This window comes from Podarcis cretensis (assembly GCF_951804945.1).
Source record: "Podarcis cretensis genome assembly, chromosome: 6".
In the NCBI taxonomy this organism is placed as follows: Eukaryota; Metazoa; Chordata; class Lepidosauria; order Squamata; family Lacertidae; genus Podarcis; species Podarcis cretensis.
The window spans coordinates 81,759,974-81,784,113 of NC_137175.1; the positions used below are offsets into that span (position 1 = coordinate 81,759,974).

The following is a 24,140-nucleotide window of genomic DNA, read 5'->3' on the forward strand; positions in this document are numbered from 1 at the left end:
ATTGCACTAGCAAGAATCATGAACTTGGCTAGAGGTGGACCATGAACGTCCTGATATTCATCAGGAACTGATACCCACCTCTATTAAGTTGGTTGCTACATACTCAGTGGTGAATCCAATTATGGGAATTTCATTCACTTGACTGTGTTACATTGTTATTATTGTTATTGTTATTAGCCTTTAATGGCTTAAGTTTAGACAATAAAATCATACAGTCATCCAAATACATTAATAATCCAAACACATACAGTGGTACCTCGGGCTAAGTACTTATTTCATTCCGGAGGTCCGTTCTTAACCTGAAACTGTTCTTAACCTGAAGCACCACTTTAGCTAATGGGGCTTCCTGCTGCTGCTGCGCTGCTGGAGCACGATTTCTGTTCTCATCCTGAAGCAAAGTTCTTAACCTGAAGCATTATTTCTGGGTTAGCGGAGTCTGTAACCTGAAGCATATGTAACCTGAAGCTTATGTAACCTGAGGTACCACTGTACAATATATAAAAGACTAGATAAACTGTGTTGCATCGTACCAATTGCGGACTTAGGATTCCAGCCGATGGGCTGCATGCAGAGAACCATTTCACATGTGTGGGGTCTACAAAGGTGTTTTGTACATGAAAGGCATGTTTGCTTACTGGAGTGAATGCAATGGCACTTTGCTTCTATGATTAGAACAGGAATTCCAGTATAGGTACAATCAGGGCTTTTTTTCAACCGGAACTCAGTTCCGGCACCTCTCGGGTAGACACCATTGCCATTCTAAGAGAATGAGGGAGGTGTTCATAGTCAGTTCCAGCACCTCTTCCCCTAGAAAAATAGTGCTGGGTATAATATACAGATTCCTTCATTGCAGTTTAACCAATATCTTAGTCATTCCAAAATGTGCCAAGACATAATAGTGTAACTTGCAATAACACTGCTGTGCAATAATAATTAATGGCTTCTGTGAGGTTCTGGATGAGTCTCCTTGGCCTATCAGTGGCTTGCAAGGACCAGTACTTCTGCTGAGTTACTGTATTTCATCAGAGATGCATAAGAATCGCCTGTCCCTTAGAAGAGTTTTGTGTGTGAGAGAGACAGTTGTCAAAAGCTGGAGAAACATCACATGATATGCTTGCATATACCACATGATCCTGATTTATCATCAACATCATTGTGAATGGCCATTCAAACATAGGAAGCTGTTTTATATTGGGAAACTAGTTAGGTAAATGTCTAAGCAAGAATTGAACATGCACAGCTGATGGAAACAGGAATTGATGAAAAACTATTAGAAATTAAGAGAAAGGATCTTATTGTGACCAGCAAAGGAGGGAGGGGAAAGAAGCATATTGAAGGTGTGTGTGTGGAAAAGTCCATTTTAAATTTTGTGTTAAATTTGAATTAATTTGTTGTTAATTTGTTAAAAATTTAGAAAATGAATACCAATTAGTTGGCAAGAAAGGAACCTGTTTTATACTGGTAAGAATATTGGTCCCTCTATTATCTATGCTGATGGCAGAGGCTTTCTAGGGTTTCAGACAGGGAACCTCTTCCAACCCAAGCCAGAGAGGCCAGGACTGAACTAGGGAGCTTCTGCTTGAAAAGCAGATGCTCCGAGACTTAGCTACGGTCCTTCCACCAAACAGGAGGTTCCAGGAAGCCAGGCAGTTCAAAGACAAACAGAAACTGGAATTTGCAAGCAAAACGCTTACTTCCCATGTGCACTTGGGCTGAATAGATACATCACTATCTATTCCTCCAGTGTCTATGAGACCTCTCTCATCCACAAACTGAGATCAGGGGAACCTGTAAGGAGGGGTGTGGCTGGGCTCATCTCAGATTTGGCATGAGATTCTCAGATTTCACACTAAGGGATTGTGTGTGTGTGTGTGTATGTGTGTGTGTGTGTGTGTGTGTGTGTGTGTGTGTGTGAAATTGGTATAAACAGACTGTCAAAATCATAAAGTATGGTAAACCTATGAAAAATGCCGTCAGGCAGTGCATATATTCAATTATTTTTGCCTACATTGCAACAAAATGCCTTCTGCAGAAGATCAGAAAGGTTAAACTACAACAAATTAGATTGCTATTAATAACAGGTTTTTTGCTCAGGCTATTTATTTAAACTCCCAGACACCACCAAAACCGAAAACAAACATAGTTTAGAAGCACTCACCATGGCTGGGAAGAATAGTCTACTGGTTTAGGAACCTAATATTGAAAAAAATTAAAAGAGAAAAATAAATTACATGCATAATATTGTGATGTACTGTATTGAATAAATAGTGTTGTGCTATGGCTTTAAGACAAGGATATAAATGATCATAAAATTGAGGAAATCCTATAATTCTACCCATTATTTAAAATTAATGACTAAAACAATGTGTTATTACAGCACTGGTTCACATAAATACATCTGCACAGCTACTTAATTATGATAGGCGACAACTTTAGAAACCTGACTATGCCCACCCCCACCTCCACCCCCGCTATATATATAATGGGTGTCTGCATTAATTACATTTGGTAATAAATTTTCCTACTTCAGCCAATAAAATGGTCATCTATGTGGGGCTACCTTTGAAATTGACTCAGAAGCTACAACCAATACAGAATACAGCAGCTAGACTGGGACCAGTGGCGTAGCGTGGGGGGTGCAGGGGGGCCAGCCGCACCGGGCGCAACATCTGGGGTTAGGGGAAATCCACGGGTTAGGGGGTGCAAATCCACTGGTTAGGGGGTGCAAATCCACGGGTTAGGGGGCACAAATTACTTGCCTTGCCCTGGGTGCTGACAACCCACGCTACGTCACTGACTGGGACTAGGAGTGGCCACTGGGACCATATAACACCTAAAGGTCCTAAAGGATCTTCACTGGCTCCCAGTACATTTCCGAGCACAATTCAGAGTGTTGGTGTTGATCAGCCTCAGTTTAGTATATCTCAAGGAACGTCTCCACCCCCATCGTCCAGCCTGGACACTGAGGTCCAGCTCTGAGGGCCTTCGGGCGGTTCTCTCACTACGAGAAATGAAGTTAGAAGGAACCAGACAGACGGCCTTCTCAGTAGTGGCGCCCGCTCTGTGGAGCACCCTCCCAGTGTACGTCAAGGAGATAAACAGCTACACGACAGTCAGAAGACATCTGAATGAAGGCAGCCCTGTATAGGGAAGTTTTAAAATGTTTGAGGTTTTTATATTTTGTTGGGAGCTGCCCAGAGTGGCTGGGGCAACCCAGTCAGATAGGTAGGATACACATAAAAATAAAATCATCATCATCTACTGAAACATGAACAAATACTGAGTTGTTTTAAGTATCCAACCAAACCATATGGTGTGGACTCCAACTCCCATCAGCCCAAGCCGGCATGGCCAATGGTCAGAGATGATGGGAGTTGTAGTCCAGCAATACTGGCACAGCACCATGTTGCCGATGCCTGTACTAAACTCTATATATCAACAGCATTTATTTAAAAGGGGAAAAGGGAAGAGTGGGTGGAGGAGCCAAGTTATTTTGAGAGGGATATTTCTGCCTGGGAAACGAGTGGCTTCTGTAGATATTCTGTAGATGTGGCTTTCTGTAGATGTTGCCAGGACGAAGAAGAAGCCCCACCTTACCCCTGGCTCTTTCCCCTTGTACTCATACACACTGATGGAGATGCGAGTGTGGTGCTAAGGTGTGTTTAAGCCTGGGCCCCAGACTACTGCTTTGGCAAGATTTTAATGGTTGGTTTACTGATTCTACTATTCCATCTGTTTTTGGTTGTTCTGCTATATATGGCGCAAAATTGCCAGTTTTAATTTAGAGGAAAGTTTTATTGCATTTGTTAGTGGATCTACGTATTTATAACTCTTTTGCAACTGCACACATTCAGGATATAAATAAAGAATATTTATCACCATCGTCTGTCTATTTCACATGCACAGTGAATAACATCACCACCACCACCACCGCCTCCTCTCTGTACAGGGTATGCCATGGCATATCTGCTAAACTGTAATATACAAAACAATCCCGAACCCTGGAATGATATCATCATCACAGGACTGTCGAGATAATAAATGGTGCAGATTACATATGGTAACTAACCGCAACAAAAATGGAAAGAAATAAAGTGAATTATAAGCTGTTATTTATCCAATACAGAAGACTCCTTCTGCCACATATTCCATACTGCAGATAGAAAAAATGCTTTATCAGTGTATCTGAGAGCACACCATAGTATAGATATTCCAGACCTCAACCATTTTTCATTCAATATTTATTCTTCATGCCTTTTGATGTATGTATTTTATACTGTTTCTGGGCACTTTTATATGGGCTGGTTGTAAAGGCTGTTATTTAATAATAATAGTAAAAGCGATGGTGCACTGAAAATTTGATAGATGTTTCATCATCTCCGTTATCATTTGTCATAAGGGAAAGTTTATACTTTGCCCTTCCAGGTGAACAGTGGTGAAGCATCAATTTATCTTTCTAGCAAGAGTCTGCCTGTAATATGCTGAAAATTGATGTTTATTCATATTGCAAATTTATGCAAGCTTCATGACTTAACTTCTCCCTGATAAGAATGCATTTCACTGAAAACTGTACCTTAGGCGGTAATTTTCATTTTGCTTTGGGGCTTTGCTGATTTTTGCTTTTAGGTGTTTCTCCTTTTTTTGTTTCTTTTTCTTTTTTTCCTTTTTCCTTTTTTATTTTTTATTTTTTTTTGCTACTTGCACATGGATTCAAAAGAGAGAAGGGGCGGGGAGCACATGTGCAATTGCCACACACATGACAAAATTCAAATAGCTTTTGTGGACCTCTCTATGGAACGTTATATTGTGTAGGTAAATTGTAGCTGTGAAACATTATGTACTCGCTTCAGAAGAAGCTCAAGAACAGGAATGAAAAGAAGCACTGCCTACAAATGGATTGTTCACAATTTAAAACTAGAGTTCAGAAGGAGGTTTTGAACCCTTTAGGAACAAATGACACATTACATTAAATGCTTGAATACCTTCAATGTATCTGGTAGGGTTGCCATATTTCAAAAAGTAAAAACCAGGACACCCCAAAAATTTAAGAAGCCACTGGAACTGTTCATCTTTTTTTTTTAGAAAGCCCCCAAAATTGTTGAGCGCCTACTGCCATTTGTATCCCTGGCAGCACCGAGGCTGCCCTTCTGCTCACGTGCAAGGAGGCTTACCTGGCAGTGGCTAGGGTATAATTCTCTGGCAACAAGAATATTCAAAAGCTCACTTACAAGCTTACAATCAGCAGGCCAGGAGCTGAGCATCTGCTTAGTTGTCAGACCACTTCTTCACAGCTTCTGGGTAAGTGAGTAAGGAGAGGGAGCAAGGAGCAAATATGCGTCACCAGAGGGCGCTGTAGAGCAGTGATCATCATCAATGGGAAATTGCAATGAGACCTATATTACGTGGGGGGGGGGTTGCATTTTTCCAGACCAGTGTAGATACAGCCCAAGCGGCAGTGGGTACCAGGTAGAGCAGGCAACATCCCAATCCTGTGGGCCTTGTTTGGGGCACTTGAGCCCCAGCAAAAAGCCCCTACATGCTTGGTACACATGGCAGGCCTGATTTAACATAAATGCAAAACTGCATATGTTATTGTAGAAGCAAAGAACCTCACCCAGAATTTGCCATACTTACGATTTCTATGTTGTGATTTGTATTCTGGTGCTTCAGTTGTGGTCAAAAAGTGGCTCCTATAAATCTAACCTCACTGGATCCTTTTTTAAAAATCAGATATGGAATTGCCCACTATTATAGGTTTCCACTACAGTAAAATTGAAAAGACTTGGGTAATGGAAATTGCTCACACTTAGCAGCTAATAGTCCTTTAGGAGACTGAAAAGTCATTTCTACCTTAACATGTTATTTAGGTTTCCCCACCTTCAAGGAAACCTCCTTTAAAAACTCTCTTTGTGGCATGGATCTCTAGCTTGAGCCATGAGGAACAATTTGCCTTTGAGTCACATTTCTTCAGTGAACTTATTGTGTGACTATAGTATCCTGAAGTCAACATTCCAAGGGCAACTGGAGAATGGTGGGCGGTGGGGGGATTTTGTCCAAAGTTACAGCGTATAGCTAGAGTCACCACCGCTGCTCCTTCCAGTCCTAATCCAACTCAAACCTGGTATAAAATGAGCTGACTCATGGAGAGCTTTGCTGGCAGATAAAATTATAACAGCACAAGCTGCAAGTCGTGAGCAATTTAAAACATTCAGAGGTGATGCATGCCTTTGATAGGAAAGAAGGAGAAGGGATCTAGGAAAGTCAAACCAAGCAGACATATGACAAAATGGGCCAAGAGCTCTGGTTTGATAGCTTTTCTCGTTTTCAGATGCATTACTGAGTCCATTATTATGGTCTAATCTTTCTCTATAACCCAAGGTGACTGGGGAATGTATTAGAAATGGAGCCTTCTTGCCCCACTTTTAAGACAGCAGCTTTATTGCACAATACATTTATTGTAGGTTTTGACTGTATTTTATTTGAAAACTAGTTAGACAATTTAACTTATTAAATTCTGTCGAGTTAAGCCTGTCTCTTGTGCAGGGTTCCTTCTGACTTCCAATTTTAAGTCCAATAACAAAGAACATAACCATGTTACATTTTTAAATAAAATTAAGTGTAGCATGTAAACAAAAAGAATCACAAAAATAATGTAAATCCCACTAGGCAGGATTAATAAAAACCTTGGAACGAACCAGGCAAGCTCACTGCAAACATTTTTGTGAAAACAATTATACTGACAAACACAATTACATGGGTCTACTTACACAAGGGCAAGGCTTTACTGCATCACTTGGAAAGAAACCAAGTTCCCGGGTCACTACATTTCTACCCTAAAAGAAGCAGAAAGATCCAATTAGGGGAAAACAACACATGCAGCTCACCATTGTGCATACAACCCTTTGCACATCCATAGAAACTCCAAATTTCCATGTAACAATTATCAACATGTGCACAGTAATCTGTTCATATTTCATAGCTATTGGACTGGCCTAAATTACAAGAAGATACAGTGGTACCTTGGTTTACAACCATAATCCGTTCTGGAGGTCTGGTTGTAAACCAAAACAGGTTGTAACCCAAGGTGCGTTTTTCCCAATGGGGCCTCCCCCCCCCCAAAAAAAAAAATTGGTTGTAATTTTTAAAAAAGTGGGTTATAATCCAAAATGGTTATAATCCAAAGCGGTTACAAACCAAGGTACCACTGTAACTCTGCAGGCAATGACTTTCAGTGATGGGATGAATTCCACCATTTGGTGAACACCAGATTTTTTGCATCCCTTCCCCATTTCAAATTAGTCCCCAGAATAGAGATGGTTGAATAAATCTACATCTGGTCCACGTCACAAACATAAATTCATAAATCCATTTTTTCCTTTTTCTGCATCAATATACATTTTTTCATTCCAAGTGCATAAGCCAGTGAATAACTACCTTCCAGACCCACACTTCAGTCCAGGAGCTACAGATCAGGGCAGATCAGATCGGAATTCTTGAATTCCGCAAGCATCCCTACCCAGGATCCTCCTACCTGATCTAAAATGGTTCAGATAGTGTCACTATCACTATACAAGTAGTTTTATACCATCGTATAATGAGATATCAGGGTGATGTACAATGTTAAAAGAGATGGTTAGATGTTCACCTGTCATGGATGCTTTAGTTGGGGTTGGACTAGATGACCCTCGGGGTCCCTTCCAACTTGACAATTCCATGATTCTATAAAACACTGTTTAAAAATACATGTGCATTTCTGTGTACAGTTTGCCCTAATTTTGTACACATTATTTGACTGGAGAACTGCACTGCAAAATTCAGAGATGTGCAAATTTAGAATGATGGCTATTTTCAGTTCACATGTTGCTTTGGAAAGTGTGGATTATGTATGTGAACTGAATCAAATTTCTACCCCATCCCCAGCAGCATCACCTCAAAACCTGGTTGCTGTGTCAGGGCATATTTAATGCCACACTGTCCTGAGGTTTTTTTTTTTTTTAAATAATACATTCATTGGATGTCTAATTTGGTCACTTCAGATCATTCCCGGAGCAGACTGGACAGGGACACAATTTATTTATTTTTTTACTAACACCGTCAACCGAATATAAGAGTTCTCTCAAGACAAGCAATTAACAAATCATGTAGCTATTCAGGATGCTAGTTGTTGCCCTAAACTTTGTGCATGTAGTATTGCCACAGTACAGTGGTACCTCTGGTTACAAACTTATTTCGTTCTGGAGGTCCATTCTTAACCTGAAACCGTTCTTAACCTGAGGTACCACTTTAGCTAACGGGGCCTCCCGCTGCTGCCATGACACCGGCGCACGATTTCTGTTCTAATCCTGAGGTAAAGTTCTTAACCCGAGGTACTACTTCTGGGTTAGTGGAGTCTGAAACCCAAAGTGTTTGTAACCTGAGGTGTTTGTAACCCAAGGTACCACTGTACATAAAGAGTTGTACTCCTTTCAAGAATCTCTGGAAGCCAGTCAGCAACAGTGTGGAGAAATAGCAATAATGTTGATGTTGTTGTTGTTTTAAAAAACCTTTGAATTTAGGCTTGTACAAAGAAGTAACCATATACCTGTTTTACATCCCCAAACTTACATCTACATATTACATATGCTTTGCTCAAAAATTTCCAGTTTTAAGTATCAGAATCAATGTTTGTAGCTATTGGGTACTCACGAGAGATCACAGGGGACTGTAAAGGTAGTGGTAAAGGTAGGAATTACTACAGTAGTGGTGTGTAGCAACTTAGGAAAGTATCCTGGCTCTGTGGGGAAGGATTTACTGTGCACAAAAGCAACTATTGGCTGCTTCACTCCCTGGTCGCCCCCACAACCATGTACCTCCTCAGGTAGGCCCAGTGAAAGAACCTCTGAACAAAGAACCTACAAACAATTACATTGGGCTTAAAAAGTAATTGAACTAACACTGCTGCTGAAAATTAGGCCTTTGCCAGTGTCTTGAGTCCACGGAATTCTCCAGTTTTCAAATTTTAATAGTAGAACTCTTGTGCCATTAACAGCTCAACCCTTGAGAATAACTGCACTGGCAATGCAGAGCACTGGTCAGCAATTAGCTTTCTTGATTTTATTTTAGTGAGGAGCTGCAGGCCAAGGCCTCTTCATCGTTCCACAAACTGGGACGGCTGACTAATTCCAGCATCATAGATGCACCTCTATAGGAGGAGGAGGCAGCTCTCAGTGGTTCAGTATTAACGTGCAGATCAAATGAGTTATGCATGAAATCCCTGTGTACAGAGAAGTAGTACATCCATTTTAAAAAGAACTCTGTCCTAATCCTCTCCCTGGTGTGCTAGTTTTCTTCACACAATAAAAGTATTATACACTGCATTCAAATAAGCAATACACCGATTGCATTTTAAAGTAGCGTGATTCCAGATGGGATCTACCACATTATTATTCTGAACATGCAGATTGGCTTTAATAGATCTGGATTCCTTCTATTATGAAAAGGCTCCCTAAAATGAGGCATGATGGTTGCCATGTGCCAGTCTTGGGGATTTCCATTCTTAACAAGCAGTAACATCACTTCAAATGCAAGACGAATGAAGCACAAAACTGACGAATTAAGGAGGAGTTTCAGACACTTGTCTGGAGCACTGAATAAAGTTGCAATATTGGACCTTTGAACTACAACCTATCTTTCATCATAGATTTGTTTGTTTGTTTGGGGTTTGTTTTTTAATTTGTTCCAAGCCAAGAGGTGCATTCCTAACCCTGGGGATAAGCTCTCAGAGATAACAAAATATATAACGTAAGCTGTGATGCAATGCTGCCTTTGCAGGTTCTCTTTGCAATTGCACAATATCCACTGGTTTCTTTTACCGTAAAAACAAAAGACAAGCGTTTTGGGGGTTTTTGGATGAAGGCTATGTTCAACAACTTTACCAGAAAACCAGTGCCATTGAACTCAAGTGGAATTTAACTTGGAACTAAACATGTTTAAGATTGGCAGTTAGCAAGTGACACAGACTCTGGTGCTAATTGATCCACAGCTTTTAGTGAAGCTCAAGTAAAAGTACTGCCTTCCTCTTTGTTTTGATTCTTTGTGGTGCTTCCCATCCCCATCTCCCGCATTCTTGCACACAACATAGTCTGGAAGGGGGCAGGTCAGCATGTGATCTAGTGTTCCAGACAACCTTTGGAGAAGACAAAAAAGCCTAGAAATTGTATGCAAGTAAGGATCACTGATCAAATATTGCACTCTTTTAAAATCTCACAAAAGAAATGTGTTTCAAAAATCCCAAAGCATTTCAATAGCAGTCACTTCTGCCCCTTCTCAAATGACAGGAGTTGTCAACAGCTCCCTGCAGGAACAAACAATCCCTGCAGAAACAAGTGACGCCAGAGAGCTGAATCTGGCAGGGAGCGCACCCAGAAATTAGTAAAAAGCAAAACAAAACAGGTTTGTTTGCTTGTTTACATTGGTTGCTGTGTTTTCTGGAAATGACAGCACATCAGACTGAAAAGTAGCACAGGTGACCTGGGTGAGAGAGATGCAGAAAGATACATGCCCAGGATATTGCTGGCTGCCAGGGGATTCAGACGGAGAGGAGAATATGAACTGAGCTGAGCTGAGCTGGGAGGAAGGATAAGAAACAAGAACAAGAAAAGACCTTCCTGCAGTGATGAGTGGAACAGAGGTTATGAGAGAATTGAGAGTGGTGTACACCCTGCTGAACAGGCTTATTTTGGCCCCTATAGTCAAAGAGGGAAGTTACTATGCTAGGGAGCTGTAACTGTAATAAGAATTAAAGGTAAAGGTAAAGGGACCCCTGACCATTAGGTCCAGTCGTGGCTGACTCTGGGGTTGCGGCACTCATCTTGCTTTACTGGCCGAGGGAGCTGGCGTACAGCTTCCGGGTCATGTGGCCAGCATGACTAAGCCACTTCTGACGAACCAGAGCAGTGCACGGAAACGCCGTTTACCTTCCCGCCAGATTTATCTACTTGCACTGGTGTGCTTTCGAACTGCTAGGTTGACAGGAGCAGGGACCGAGCAACGGGAGCTCACCACGTCACGGGGATTCAAACCGCCAACCTTCTGATCGGCAAGCCCTAGGCTCTGTGATTTAACCCACAGCGCCACCCGCGTCCCCAAATGCATTAAAAGCAGCAGAGCCTCAAAGCTTCACATGACCTCTTCATAGGATTAGCCACCCTAGGTACCTCTGTAGGAAGCCTGCTGTTGTTGTTTTTCCCCAACTTGATTTGGCTTGAAGCTGGGCTGTTGGTTAAGTGGAAACTTCCCCAGCATTACACAAAGTAGGAACCACGGCTTCTCATACAGAGGCAACTGATTAGCCCTGAGGAGATGCAGCAGGCCTGGTCTTGGGCACCAGTCAGGGACATCTTCAGTAGCTTCAGCTAATGAAGCAGAACTGCCAAGTACTTTACCTGCCAAAACAAGCTGTGTGCATCCCCTTTGATGAGTTCAATTATGTCCCCGATCTGGATATGTAAAGGAGGGCCGTCATGTGGAGCTGGCTGTGGTGTCCCGCTATAGTTTCGAATTACTTGCATTTTTGGTAAGCCTGAAAAGAAAAGCACAGGTTAGCTATATGTGGTGAATTATCCAAAATCAATGGGCCTACCCAGGAACTCAGATCTAAAGTAGGACCCCTCCAATAGGGCCAGTTCACAGTTTGCAGAATGAGCCCCCTCCCCCACTTTGCCAAAGGACAGCATCACATTGAGAGGCTCTTTAGGGTTGTTGTTTTCAATCCCCCAAAGAATTTTGTTTTGAGTTTTATGCTGGCTGTTGTGTCATCTCCTGCTGTCATGTTGTATAATTATTATTATTATTATTATTATTATTATTATTATTATACCTATGTTTTATTGTTTCAGCTACTATCATCTACTTTAAGGATCATTTGGTTGAAAAGCAGAATGCCAGTGGGAAAATACAAATCAAAATCAGATTAAAATAAAAAATACAAAATCACAGTGCAGTCCAAGGAATTGCTTATTCAGAAGTAAGCCCTAGGGAACTAAAGGAGACTTTTACTTCTAGGTACATGTGTATAGGATTGTGGCCATGAGGGGGGAAGGCAAAATCTGAATGCCTCAAATAACCTGAATACATCCAACAAATGGATTAGGGTGGAGAAAAAGTCAAATTGTATGTTGACATATGGACTAAGATAAGAAAGGAGACCTTTTTCACTATCAAGCCTCTTCCCCTGTATTATTATTTTTAATGTGGTTGTGCCAGAAAAATATTTTTCTCTAGGCTGCTGCTTAGTTCATGAAAGCACAGCACGTACAGTTTAATGGAAAATAATCAATTTTTTCATCAGCTCACTCCTGTCCTCCTATTAATTCTCTCTTGAGGCACTAGTCAATTTCATCGCCATGGAGGCTCATCCCTTCCTGAGTGTACATACAACTCTGGCCCTGTAAAAGATTTATATCTTAAGGTTATCTTTCTAATTTTAGAGCCATAAAAAGGTGATAGATGTGATGAGGTAATGCTTTAGACGCTGATATGGAGAAATTCCGTGCGTTCACATCAGTCTTCTTTGAGTGCACCACTGAAAGGGAAATGTGTCCAAGACAACAGGAAATCACAAGTCACTCCATGTTTCTGATATAATCATTTGAAAAGGAAATCTAATTTTTTCTTAAGTGTTATTGGATTTACAGAGTAATTCAATCGTTCAATTGCACTCTACAAGCAAAGGAACTCCAAATGCAGCACCATATGTTGCTTGTAGTGGCCTCTCTGCCAAATTGTCTTGTTAAAAGGGCATTTTCCAACGGAACAAAGGTGTTCACCAGCTCAAAAGTTTTGTTTTAAGTAAAGAGAAAGAGAAAGAAAAAGAAAAAGGATTTTAAAAAGTTAACGTGGTTCCTCTAATTCAAGGTTATGACAGGCATTTACTAAGAGCTTATCCTGTTGATCATGCCCAAGCCATATTTTAGCCTCCATAGGACGCTTGCTAAGTCTCCAGTGCAAATGCAATATTGTGATGGGTCTTATGCAGCTTATGGAGAAAGACCGTGCTGCAGGAGATTTGACATAAGGGGGCGTGAAACCTTCCCTATTACTGCTGCAAATATTTCACCATAACCCAGAAATGATTTCACAGATCAGGATATTTATGTACAAACATGGAAGTGGCAGGTAGGATTTTCAACATTACTAGTTCACACGAGCTCCTAACATTGCTGTGTCCCCTACTTAAAAGCACAGAGACCTGCCTTAAAATTGTGGACTGTTTCCTGCATGTGAATGATCCAGCTTCTATAGTGTTTTTGAAAATGATACATGAGGCCTTATTAGAGAACTCTAATCATTTAGCTGTTTTGACCCCCAAGGAAGCTTGAAACAGGAAAAAAAAACACTGGGCATTTTGCATCTTTGATTAAAACAGAGCACTTATCCTTGATGTGCTTGATTTCCTCATGCAAGGAACTTGCTTGTGTGGAGGGGCACTCAGTTACATGAGCCCTCACCTGCAGCCTAAAATGCAAGCTACCACAGCAGCTGCTCCAGCGCACCCAGCCAGAATTGCAAGGCTAAGCAAAGTCACATTTAAGCTATTGACTTAACAAGGGAAGGTCACATCAGGTGACATTTTACATTAGGTGTTTACTGTGAGCATGCAAGGCATGCACAGACTCATCTGGAAGAGCCACTGGCAACTGTAATAACACTTATGTGCATAAGGTTTATGCTGCTCCACAAAGCCACCTTTTAAAAATCCCAATTTTGTGCAAAATCGTTTGTGCAAATCCATGCAAAATTCACAGGTTATGTGTTCATGAACATAGTCGTCTAAATTGCACTCATATGGTATAAAGCCATCCAAGCTGGTGGTCCTTACTGCAACGTCTCAGAGAAAATTTCACAGTTAAACTATGTGTGAAGAAGTAGTTTCTTTTGTCTTTCTTGAATTTCCCAACATTCAGCTTTGCTAGATGGCCCCAAGTTCTAGTATTATGTGGGATATTAGCGTACTGAATGCAACACAAGGATGTCTCAAATAAAAGCAGCAACAGAAACACAAAGCTCCATGTACCAGTTTCTGTTGGACTCCAATTTACGAACATCATTTTACAAATTTATTTTACCAATTCTGCTCATAGTTAAAAGGCGAACCTGAACATGTTTATCCTCCAAGCCCAATAACTATTCAACACTCCCTCCTCCAAACGTGTTAAGGCTCCTCAGGTAAAGGGAAACTTTCTGACTCATGCACAGCATGCTCACCTGAGAGTTCAGCCTACCCAGACATCTGGAGATTGCCTGTATTGATTAAGGATATAGAACCAGCGTTTCTAGAGGTAACATGCATTATTCACTACTTTCAGTTTCAAAAGGAGGAAGGCGCATAAGCCTTATCATATTAAGAAGCAGAAAAACCATGCTACTATGGTATGGGGGGTGGAATAGAGAATTGTTCTCCACCAGTTTGAGCAATGTACTTGAGAGGATAGTAGCAAGTCAGTATCAGGAATACATGAGAGAAGCTGATTGTTTAGGCCCATTTCAATCTGGCTTCACACTGGTTTTGGCACTGAAATGGCTTTGGTCACCCTGGCTGATGGCCTTTAATTAGAAGGAAGAAAGCGCGAATGCCAATTCTCCTTGATGTCTCAGCAGTTTATCATTATGCACGGTATCTGGTGGGTTTCTCTCGACTCCCGAGTATATTTCAGAAGCACATTGTTATAGTGGTTCCACTCCTACCTACTGGGCTGGTTCCAGATAGTAGCAATGGAGGACATCTGCTCAGCTGCTTGGCAACTGTGCTGTGGGATCCACGGGGCTTTATGTTGTCCCCCACACTATTTAACTTCTATGGATTACTGCAATGCACTCTGCATGGGGCTGCACTTGATGACAACTTAAAACCTTGAACTGGTCCAAAATCCAACAGCCAGATTACTGGCTGGGGTTACATTCAGAACTCATATAATCAACAGCTATGTTGATTGCCAGTTTGTTTCTGGGCCCAATTCACGGTGTTCATGTTAGTGTTTAAAGCCTTAAACGACTTAGACCAATATCTGTCAGATTTCCCCCTTCCCTATAGACCCTCTCAGGTGTTAAGAACAGCAGAGGTGGCCCTCTTGTTAGTTCCACTGCTCTCAGAAGCTGATGTGGGGTGGCCTGGGAAAGCACATTCTTTGTAAAAATCCCCAAGCTGTGGCAAAAAATGAATAAATCAGAGTTTTGTTCATTCACTCAGATAACCCCCCTCTTCTCCCTAATATGCTTTCATAGTTCTCCTTCCTGAATGTCTAAAGGGTTCTCTCCTTTTCCCAGTCTTTTTCAGGCTTCAAGTGGGAAGTAAGTAAAGCATTGTGTTCTCTTTACAACCTCTCTCTATAAGCCACCATCATTCAAGTTGCTACTGTAGCGGCTGAACATACAATTTTTTTAAAAAAAAGCAAAAGAGAACATTTATTCATTACATCCAACAACGTATCATTAATATTTAAGTTACAGATAGGTAGCCGTGTTGGTCTGCCATAGTCAAAACAAAATAAAAAAATTCCTTCCAGTAGCACCTTAAAGACCAACTAAGTTAGTTCTTGGTATGAGCTTTCGTGTGCATGGTATCTGAAGAAGTGTGCATGCACATGAAAGCTCATACCAAGAACTAACTTAGTTGGTCTTTAAGGGGCTACTGGAAGGAATTTTTTTATTTTGTATTAATATTTAAAAACTTTATAATGGAGTAGCAATAGCATGACAGTACAAAAAATGACAGTAAAAAAAATAATGATACCTCCCACAATACAATCCTTCACTAGGAAGCTTTGCTTTTCAACTCTCACGAAGCAACCATCTCTTTTTCGTGTGCAGATTATAAAGTTGGGAGATTTCTCTGATGGTCATTTAATAAAATTATTCTGACTACAATTATGATGTCTCACAAATTGATGAAAGTTTTTAATGAACTAACAGCCTCTAAAATGAGCCAACAACAATGCAATGTATCTTCTCAGGTCAGAGGAAATGGCTTACAGAATAAAACTAACAGAACCTTCTGCACCATTTATTATCAAGGGCAGGCTCATGTGAGAATGCACTGCAGTAGTTTAGCTGAAGAGTTCACAATTGTGAACACTGCCTGTTCTAAGTATAGCTATGAATACTTTTATCTTACGTAGTTCTGTCTGGAGTGCTACCTCCGCATGGCCTTTGTTTACATCATAAAATGTCACAACGACCTGTTCCTATCAGACTCAATTCTAGCAGAATTCAACAGCAGCGTCAGTCATGAAAGTTCATCCTCCAAGCAACTTAGGGGTGGGAACTACTCCAAACTGGCCCACGCATTAAGTTAAACAATAACCTAAGAAATTAAACAGAATCAGGCAAGGGTTCTAGTGCTTCAGATGAAGTTACTATTAAATTCAGTAGCTCACGTTAAAGATTAATCAGACAAACTGATTATGTGACTACATAATATAGAAGTGTGACTGTGCTAGACATCAAGGTCTTTAATTTTAGCCACAGAAACGGAAATGACTTACAGTGTACTTCTGTTCTTCATGATTCAAAGAGGACATTTTAGGAGTTATTGAGAATAGGAGTAGCTACAGGGTTGTGGGGTTCTTCAAGGGCAGTCGGGAAAGGCAGGAGGCAGGCCCTCTAAACCTGCTTCTGGACCAGTGTTCCTAGTCTTGAAGGCATCCCTCCAGAGTCAGGAGGGAACTGCAAGTATTCCTCCCTAGGCTACCCTTTCCATTTACTTTATTTCCATTCATGAATCATTTCCTAGGAAACATCTCAAGATATCTTCAAGAAAAAACGTATGGAAAACATGCATAGAAACAATTTCAAATCCCATACAGGTACAGTCTGGGATAAATTATTAATTTTTTAAAAAACCACCTTAAAATGCTTGTTGAAGGAGGAAGATGGGAAAGCCACAGAGGACAAAGATTTGATGAGATGGGAGACTGATAACACAGGATACGTCCAAACTGTTTCCTAAGCAAGTGAATGGAACTTATCTTAGGAACAGAAGAGAGTGAAATTTGGAAAACCTTAGATGGAGGAAGTGCATCCCACTACAGGTTCTCTTTTCCCTTTATTCCCTTTATTAAGAAAAACACGTATGTCCATTATTTGAGAGTACCACCTCTCTCCATATGAACCTATCCGAACCCTGAGATCAGCCGCTGAGGCCCTTCTTCATGCGCCTCCTCAGTGAGAGGTCCGGAGTGTGGCAACATGAGAATGGGACTTTTCTACAGTGGCTCCCCGTTTGTGGAATGATTTCCCCAGGGAGGTTCGCCTGGCACCTTCATTATACACCTTTAGGCGCCAGGTGAAAACGTTCTCTTCAACCAGGCTTTTGGCTGGTGACATCCCATGACATTTTAAATGTGTTGTGGGAAGGAGAATTATTGGCTGCTTCTTGTTGTTGTTGTTGTTGTTGTTGTTGTTGTTTTTACTATGTACTTTGTGATTTTTATATTGTGATTTTATGTTGTGAAGTGCCCTGAGATCTATGGATGAAGGGTGGTATACAAATTTTAGAAAGAAAGAAAGAAAGAAAGAAAGAAAGAAAGAAAGAAAGAAAGAAAGAAAGATTGCATAGATTTACAACAAATAAAAACTCCATCAGAACTGGAGGCATAAATCTCTGCCAACTGTTACTATACATGAACAGAGTCAACGGAAGATGCACACAGCAGGTGGTCTGAGGACAAACATCTCAGCTTCTTACAGGGGAGGGATTGTGTTAGGTTTCTGCCCTTTTCCCCTTCTTGGGCAGCAGTGGGAAACCTCCAGCTCATAGGCATAATAAGGCCCGGCATGGGCTTCTACTTTGGCTCACAGGGCCACTTTCCCCAAACTACACCCACCTGTACCACACCTGGCATCCAATCTGCCATCAGGTGTGGAGCAGCTAAAGACACAGCTGCAAAGGAACCATCAGCAGACTTAAAGTGTCTCCTGGCTGTTCTTTGGCCACCAAGGCTTTTTGTAAGAGTGAATCAGCTGATTGGCACTGATATCAAGGGAACTTTGCAATGCAGTCAGATCCTGCCCAAAGGGGCATGCTTTAAGTGTCAATCAGCTGATTAGTACTTATAGTAAGCCTTGCAATGAAACCCCTCCTTTGACTGTGCAGTTTGAAATTAAACTCTACGGACAAAGTGACATTTCTCCTTTGCAGACTAGCTTGAATTCAAACCTACTTGTAAAGGAAAACACTTCATCTGACATCCATGGTGGCCTCAAGAGAGATAGATAGGTGAGTGGGCCACCCATCTGTCACAGTGGTTCTGGGGGGTATGTCAGGATCTGGCCTGCCAACTGAATCCACTTTAGGGCAGAGCATGGCAGCAGCTCCACACAGTTCCTTCGGCAAGCTACTGAAGCAGGATTTTCCCCCACGAGAGATAAGATCATTTAGCCTTCAGTAGTTTTACAAAGCTTTGTTAAGTCTCCGTGTGAGAAGTGCTTTGAAGCAGAAGTTAAATTATTACTGAATTAAGTAAATGAGTCGCCTTTGGTGGAGGGGAAATACTCCCTTTTGCTTTGTGTTAACGTTCTGTTATTATTTAAAGAATAGTAACGACAACAACATTCCTAACGTTCAGTGATTGATTTCTTGGTTAGGCTTCTGAGGAAGAGTGTGATAATTAATAACAGTAGTGATTACACTTGAGAATTACTGCAAGAGTCAAGTCTCCATTGTTACAGCACGTGGATCTCAAGGGGTGTCCAGAGCACAGTCTAGTCCTCTTGTGCTGGATGAGTTTCAGTTGGTAAGGCTTAAGGACATGGACAAGGTGATTGGAACGGTCAGGGCAGCCACTTGCATTCTGAACTCTTGCCCCACTTGACTGATGGAAACCAGCAGGGAGGGAAAGCTGGCTGGACCAGGGAGGTGATTAATGCCTTCTGGTGAGAGAGAGGGTGTTCCCTGCCTGCTTGAAGGAGGCAGTGATAAAACTACTCCTAAAGAAATCCTCCTTGGACTCAGAAAACCTAAGTTACTACCGGCCAGTTGCTAATCTTCCCCTTCTCTGCTTTTGTAAGACTCGGCACTCAAAATACACAACAGGCCCTGACCATGAAGTATAATCAGGCAGAATCACCAAGTTCTGTGGAGAAAATAAAACTATATAGAAGCCAGACTTGCAAGAAAATGTCTTAACAGAAATAAGCCAGAGCAGCCCGTGTGGTAGTACAAGACACATCTAAAAAAACAGGGAAATTTTGCTGCTGTTCCCCTTCCCTGCCCCATCGTCAACTTGAAGATAACAGCAAAAACTATCAGCCAAGTTGTACAGAGGCAGGATATTTGTCCATCTTGCAGTACACAGGTTTTAAAAAGTTGGTTGGAGGCAAGAGGCATGCTGGTTCTTGTCCTGCAACTGAGAGTTAATGTATTATTTTGGGGAGAGGCAGTATAGTTGGCATAACTGCAACAGTTGAAATAATACTGCCAAGCAATGAACAAGAGATTTTACAGAAAATAAGCATATCAGATGGGGAAACCACTGAGTTGGTTTAATTGCCGTTGTTGAGTCATCTAGTTTTGTACCTAGCTGCAATCATCAGAGGCGCAAAAGATAACTTCTAACCTGCAGGGCTCAATGTAATTAAGGGAGGTAGTTTAAAACTCTTTGTTTTGGTTTAGGGGTTGTTGTTTCTTTGCAACCGTCATGAGACACTTCAGCAGTGGACGTGCTAAGAGACTTAAGCTGCATGAATCATAAGGATAATGGCAGCTGTAAAAACAGATTCTGGAACTACACGTGCTCCACCATGAATAATTACTGGCATGGACCTGTGCAATCAGATTCCCGTTGTGACCAGAAGTAATGAAATATTACTCTCTTGGCATCAAGCAATTTTTTAAAAATGGGTTAGGCTGATGGTTCTCAGACTGTGACACATCATGGGGGAGGGTGAAGCAAAGTGGCTTCTGAAGGGGCAAGATCAATCCAGGTGTTCATATGAGTTAACAGGAAAAATATGCTCTGTGGTGTGGATGAAATGGAGCCCAGCACCAGGTACAATGCTTTTGATTAAAGCAATCCAGTGGGCACAGGGCAAGCAAAATTGTATCATTGTGGAGATTAGCCACTCCACCTCCCTGTCCAATCTTGACAGTGGGTGCTGGGCCAAAACATAGCTTGCTGCACCACCCAGCCAGGTTTCAGTAATAGGTACCAGATAGGCTCCTTCTTTCAGGACTTGGGAATCCTTAATTCCTTAAGTCCTTAATTCATTAGCCTCTGTGCCACACATTTATAACTTTTCAATGTGGAAAAGTATCTCCAAAAGCACAGTGAAGCAACACTTGGCTTCAGGCAACAGCTATATTTCTTTCAAAATGCCCAATATGGTAAGGTTGTTTTTTTACAAAGGGAGTGGTTAGTCAAGACAATTTAACCATTTGCATTTCAACTCCCATGCAACTGAGCAGTAAGTACAGCAGCTCTTTCTTTCCTGCAGATATGAAGCTTCCACCATCACCTGCTTAGTTATGGACTTGGAACTCCTGTTTCAGGTGCAAATTGTTCTTAAAGGGACCCCTGACCATTAGGTCCAGTCGGGACTGACTCTGGGGTTGCGGGGCTCATCCTGCTTTATTGGCCAAGGGAGCCGGCGTACAGCTTCTGGGTCATATGGCTAGCATGACTAAGCCGCTTCTGGCAAACCAGAGCAGCACATGGAAACACCATTTACCTTCCCGCCGGAGCGGTACCTACTTATCTACTTGCACTTTGATGTGCTTTCAAACTGCTAGGTTGGCAGGAGCAGGGACCAAGCAATGGGAGCTCACCCCATCACAGGGATTCGAACCACCGACCTTCTGATCGGCAAGCCCTAGGCTCTGTGGTTTAACCCACAGCGTTACTACATTTAACGACTCAATAATCTGACTTGCTTTTGAAAAAGAGCTCATAAAAAAGCAAAAAAAAAAAATCACCCTCCTCACACAGTTACTGTATATATGTGCATTCAATGCTTAAGAGAAAGAACTCGCAGTTGATTTTATCAGTCAAACGACCAGAACTACATGTTTATTCAGTCAAACCACATTTGCAAAAACCCTGGTACTGCTTTCTTTGACAGAAACCTGGGTCTGGTGAGAGGTGGGGGAGACAGTTGTAGAGGGAATGAGGAGAAAGATTAAGAACATAAAAGTCAAAGTGCATTCTGTTTGGAGTCTTGCACCTCAAAATACCTAATACCTGCTGCCTTCAGACTCTATGAAAAACAGCAGTTGTTGAGAACAGAGTGTTGCAAGATTAGGCATCAATTTTAAAATACTTGCTCTGTTTAAGCAGCATAAGGTGAGGGAAGAGTTACCAAAAGCCCAGGGGCTTCTAGGTATGTAAGCAAAGTTTAAGAGCACCACTTGTAAAAGCAAAGCAGCAAAGCACACATACAAACACACACACACACACACACACACACACACAGCGAGTTCAGATAGTCTTATGATAGTCATATGACTGTACCCTTGAAAACACGGTCAGGAAAGTGATTAGCAGCCTGAGAGCTTATTTGAATCCAAGCCATAGAATTCAGCAAAACTAAAAGGTCCCAGTGCTGAAATAACAATTTCCACTGGTGCAACATCAAAACACACTGCACTGACAGTCTTGACTGTTTCAGTGAATATAACAGCAGCTGCATGCAGGAGAGTGATACTACAACAGTACATGCAACTTTACTTTTAGTAGTAAGAAACTATTACACAGAGGTGCCTGCGGCCTCAACACTGGAAATATTTTAAGCAGGCTTAAAAACCTCTCGGATCACTTTCTCTTAATAGCTGTTTTCTCAGAATTGGTTGCTTTCCTACGGATAATGCAGATGGATGTTCATTTATTTTGATATTTTTAAACTTTTCCAACTTGTCTATGTTAGCTCTTGCTATGCATTTTTATTTTTTTTATTTTTACTGTCTTATTATGTTGTGAGTGGGCTAAGGTGGTGTACATATGATTGTATAAATGATATGGTAAGAAACTGGGAAGGGTATTGTATCTTGCTAGGCCTGTGGTAAAATAATACAACAGACTTTTAAGACCAGACTTACATCTGCCAGCTTACATCTTACTGCTATCACTGAGATGCCTTGTGGGTCAGATTGGTGGTACTCATTCCCCCAAAAGAAAGAAGCTGTATAAATAACATCTGATAATGAGATTCAAACCATTAATTAACCTGTGCTAATTCTAAAGTTTTAATGAGGAAAAAGAGAAACACAGACCTGGGTCCATATGCCTGGAGCTCTTTCGGAGTCCATTTGGTCGTCTCTGTGTATTTGAAAAGCACAAGTTAGATACTTGTTTTGAAAACCCATTCCTATCCAGTTAGTCTCCACACTCTACACTCCACACTCCTTTGACTTTCCTAGAAGGGCTGGCCCAAGGCATTTTGCTGTCCTCAGTGGAAGCCAAATAGTGCTTGCACACTCTCCCTCACCTTGGACAGGCACTGCAACAGTTCCTGCCCCCCGCATGTTCCATGTCACAGTGCCCAACAGGAGAAGCTGATGCAAAAAATTATAATAATCCCCTCTTCCTAAAATTTACTTTCAAGGTAAGACATAAAATGTGTAGAAGTTTGGAATATAAATTACAGACAAAGCTCACCACGTACAAAGAGTGTTGTTTCCCATCCCTCAGACAGACCATCTGTCATTAAAGGTTTCTGCAGAATTTACTTGGTATAGGCAGTGATGAGCAGGCTACATTTGTGTGTTTAAAAAAGCAGGCAGCTGTTACTCTGCAGAAGATGTTCTGCATGTCTGTTCTGCCCATGATCTTACTAAAAACGTGTACAGCTTCCCAATTTACATATAACTAAAGCCATTTTCACTTTCCAATAAAAAAGAAGAAGAAGGCTTCAAAAGCTTCAATTTTCATTTACAGTGAAGCTCTAACTGACCACATAAAAGCGTATGAGGCTGTTGCAAATGTAATTATAATAAAAAGTAATTTCTACTTCACTTTTATGTTCCTTGCTAGAGTGGAAGAAATGAGCTGCAATTTTGAGAACGAACGGAGACCCTGATTATTTTGCACGCTACATGAGATAATTCTGCAACAGCCGTTTACAGAAGAAGCTTCTTTTTAAATATTTTTATTAACCTCCAAGGCAAGTTTGGGAGGAAGGGGAAAGTAGAACATTACATAACGTTACATAATCAATGACTACCTTAAAAGACCAAGTCAACAAGAGTCTGTAAATTGCAGGGCCCTGTACATTTTGGTGCTGAAAGAAGAATGCTCAGATGGGGTTAAAAAAAATAATCTCTTACTTTTTAACCACACTTGCCTGTTACAAGTTAGGAGGTACAATGTATGTTTTGAAACACTTAAAAATGCAACAAAATATGCATTTTTGTAAAGTAATTAACAAGTCGCTGCCCTTTAGCACTATCCCAAACTCTACTGCCTGAAGCAAGCCAACCCAGCCTGCGAAGCAGTGGCGATGACTTCAGCAAGGCCTCCTCCACCAAGCTCTATGGAGGAGAAATGCTCTCAAGGAACATTCAGTAGCTTCGACATCACATCGCCAGACATAAGAAACAAGCAGAAAAGACTCTGGTCAAGAGTGTGACACAAACAATAATTATACTGCAGTGAACTTCTCCCTCCTTCTTGGAGCTCTGCAATCAACCAACCTGTACTTTGAGATTATATAATCTCCTCAGGAAACAGAGCACCGTTTTACAGCCATGCGTGCTGATCCTTTAGACTGAGAATTGTGCAGACCCTACTAACCAACCAGAATTGGTGTGTAACAATTTGCACATGCAGGCACCACGTTGGCCTCAACCTTTGCACTGTCAAAGTAGGTGCAAATCAGAGAGCTCCAACACCAACTGACACATGTTTTTTATGGCCTTTACTGCTTAGTAATCATTAACTGGCTCATTCACAGAAGAGTCTTCCAGGACATGGAAGCTCCCAGTGGTGTTCATCCTGGATTTACCACCTCAGGAGCCATCTCACTACTGTCCATCTATTTTGCAGAACATAATGTTTTTCATTCCTGTGCATCAATGGAACAAGGGGCGGACTTTTAGGTGGATCTTCTCAATAAGATTATTATTTTGCAGCCACCCGCAACACCCTAAATCCAGCGCTGATGGAATCATCCCT

The 24,140-nt window shown here is 41.4% G+C and overlaps 1 protein-coding gene across 4 annotated transcripts in view; it reads right to left on the reverse strand.

The window, feature by feature from the left end:
* The window catches only part of VAV3 (vav guanine nucleotide exchange factor 3), a 211,205-nt gene that overhangs the window by 26,239 nt on the left and 160,826 nt on the right, over window positions 1–24,140 (reverse strand). For all 4 annotated transcript variants that reach the window (XM_079981280.1, XM_079981277.1, XM_079981278.1 and 1 more), the window contains exons 19-22: window positions 22,241–22,286; window positions 11,424–11,560; window positions 6,768–6,833; window positions 2,159–2,193 (exon numbers count right to left, since the gene is read on the reverse strand). In XM_079981280.1, the coding sequence (XP_079837406.1) occupies window positions 2,159–2,193; window positions 6,768–6,833; window positions 11,424–11,560; window positions 22,241–22,286 (284 nt within the window). The remainder of the gene's footprint in view (window positions 1–2,158; window positions 2,194–6,767; window positions 6,834–11,423; window positions 11,561–22,240; window positions 22,287–24,140) is intronic.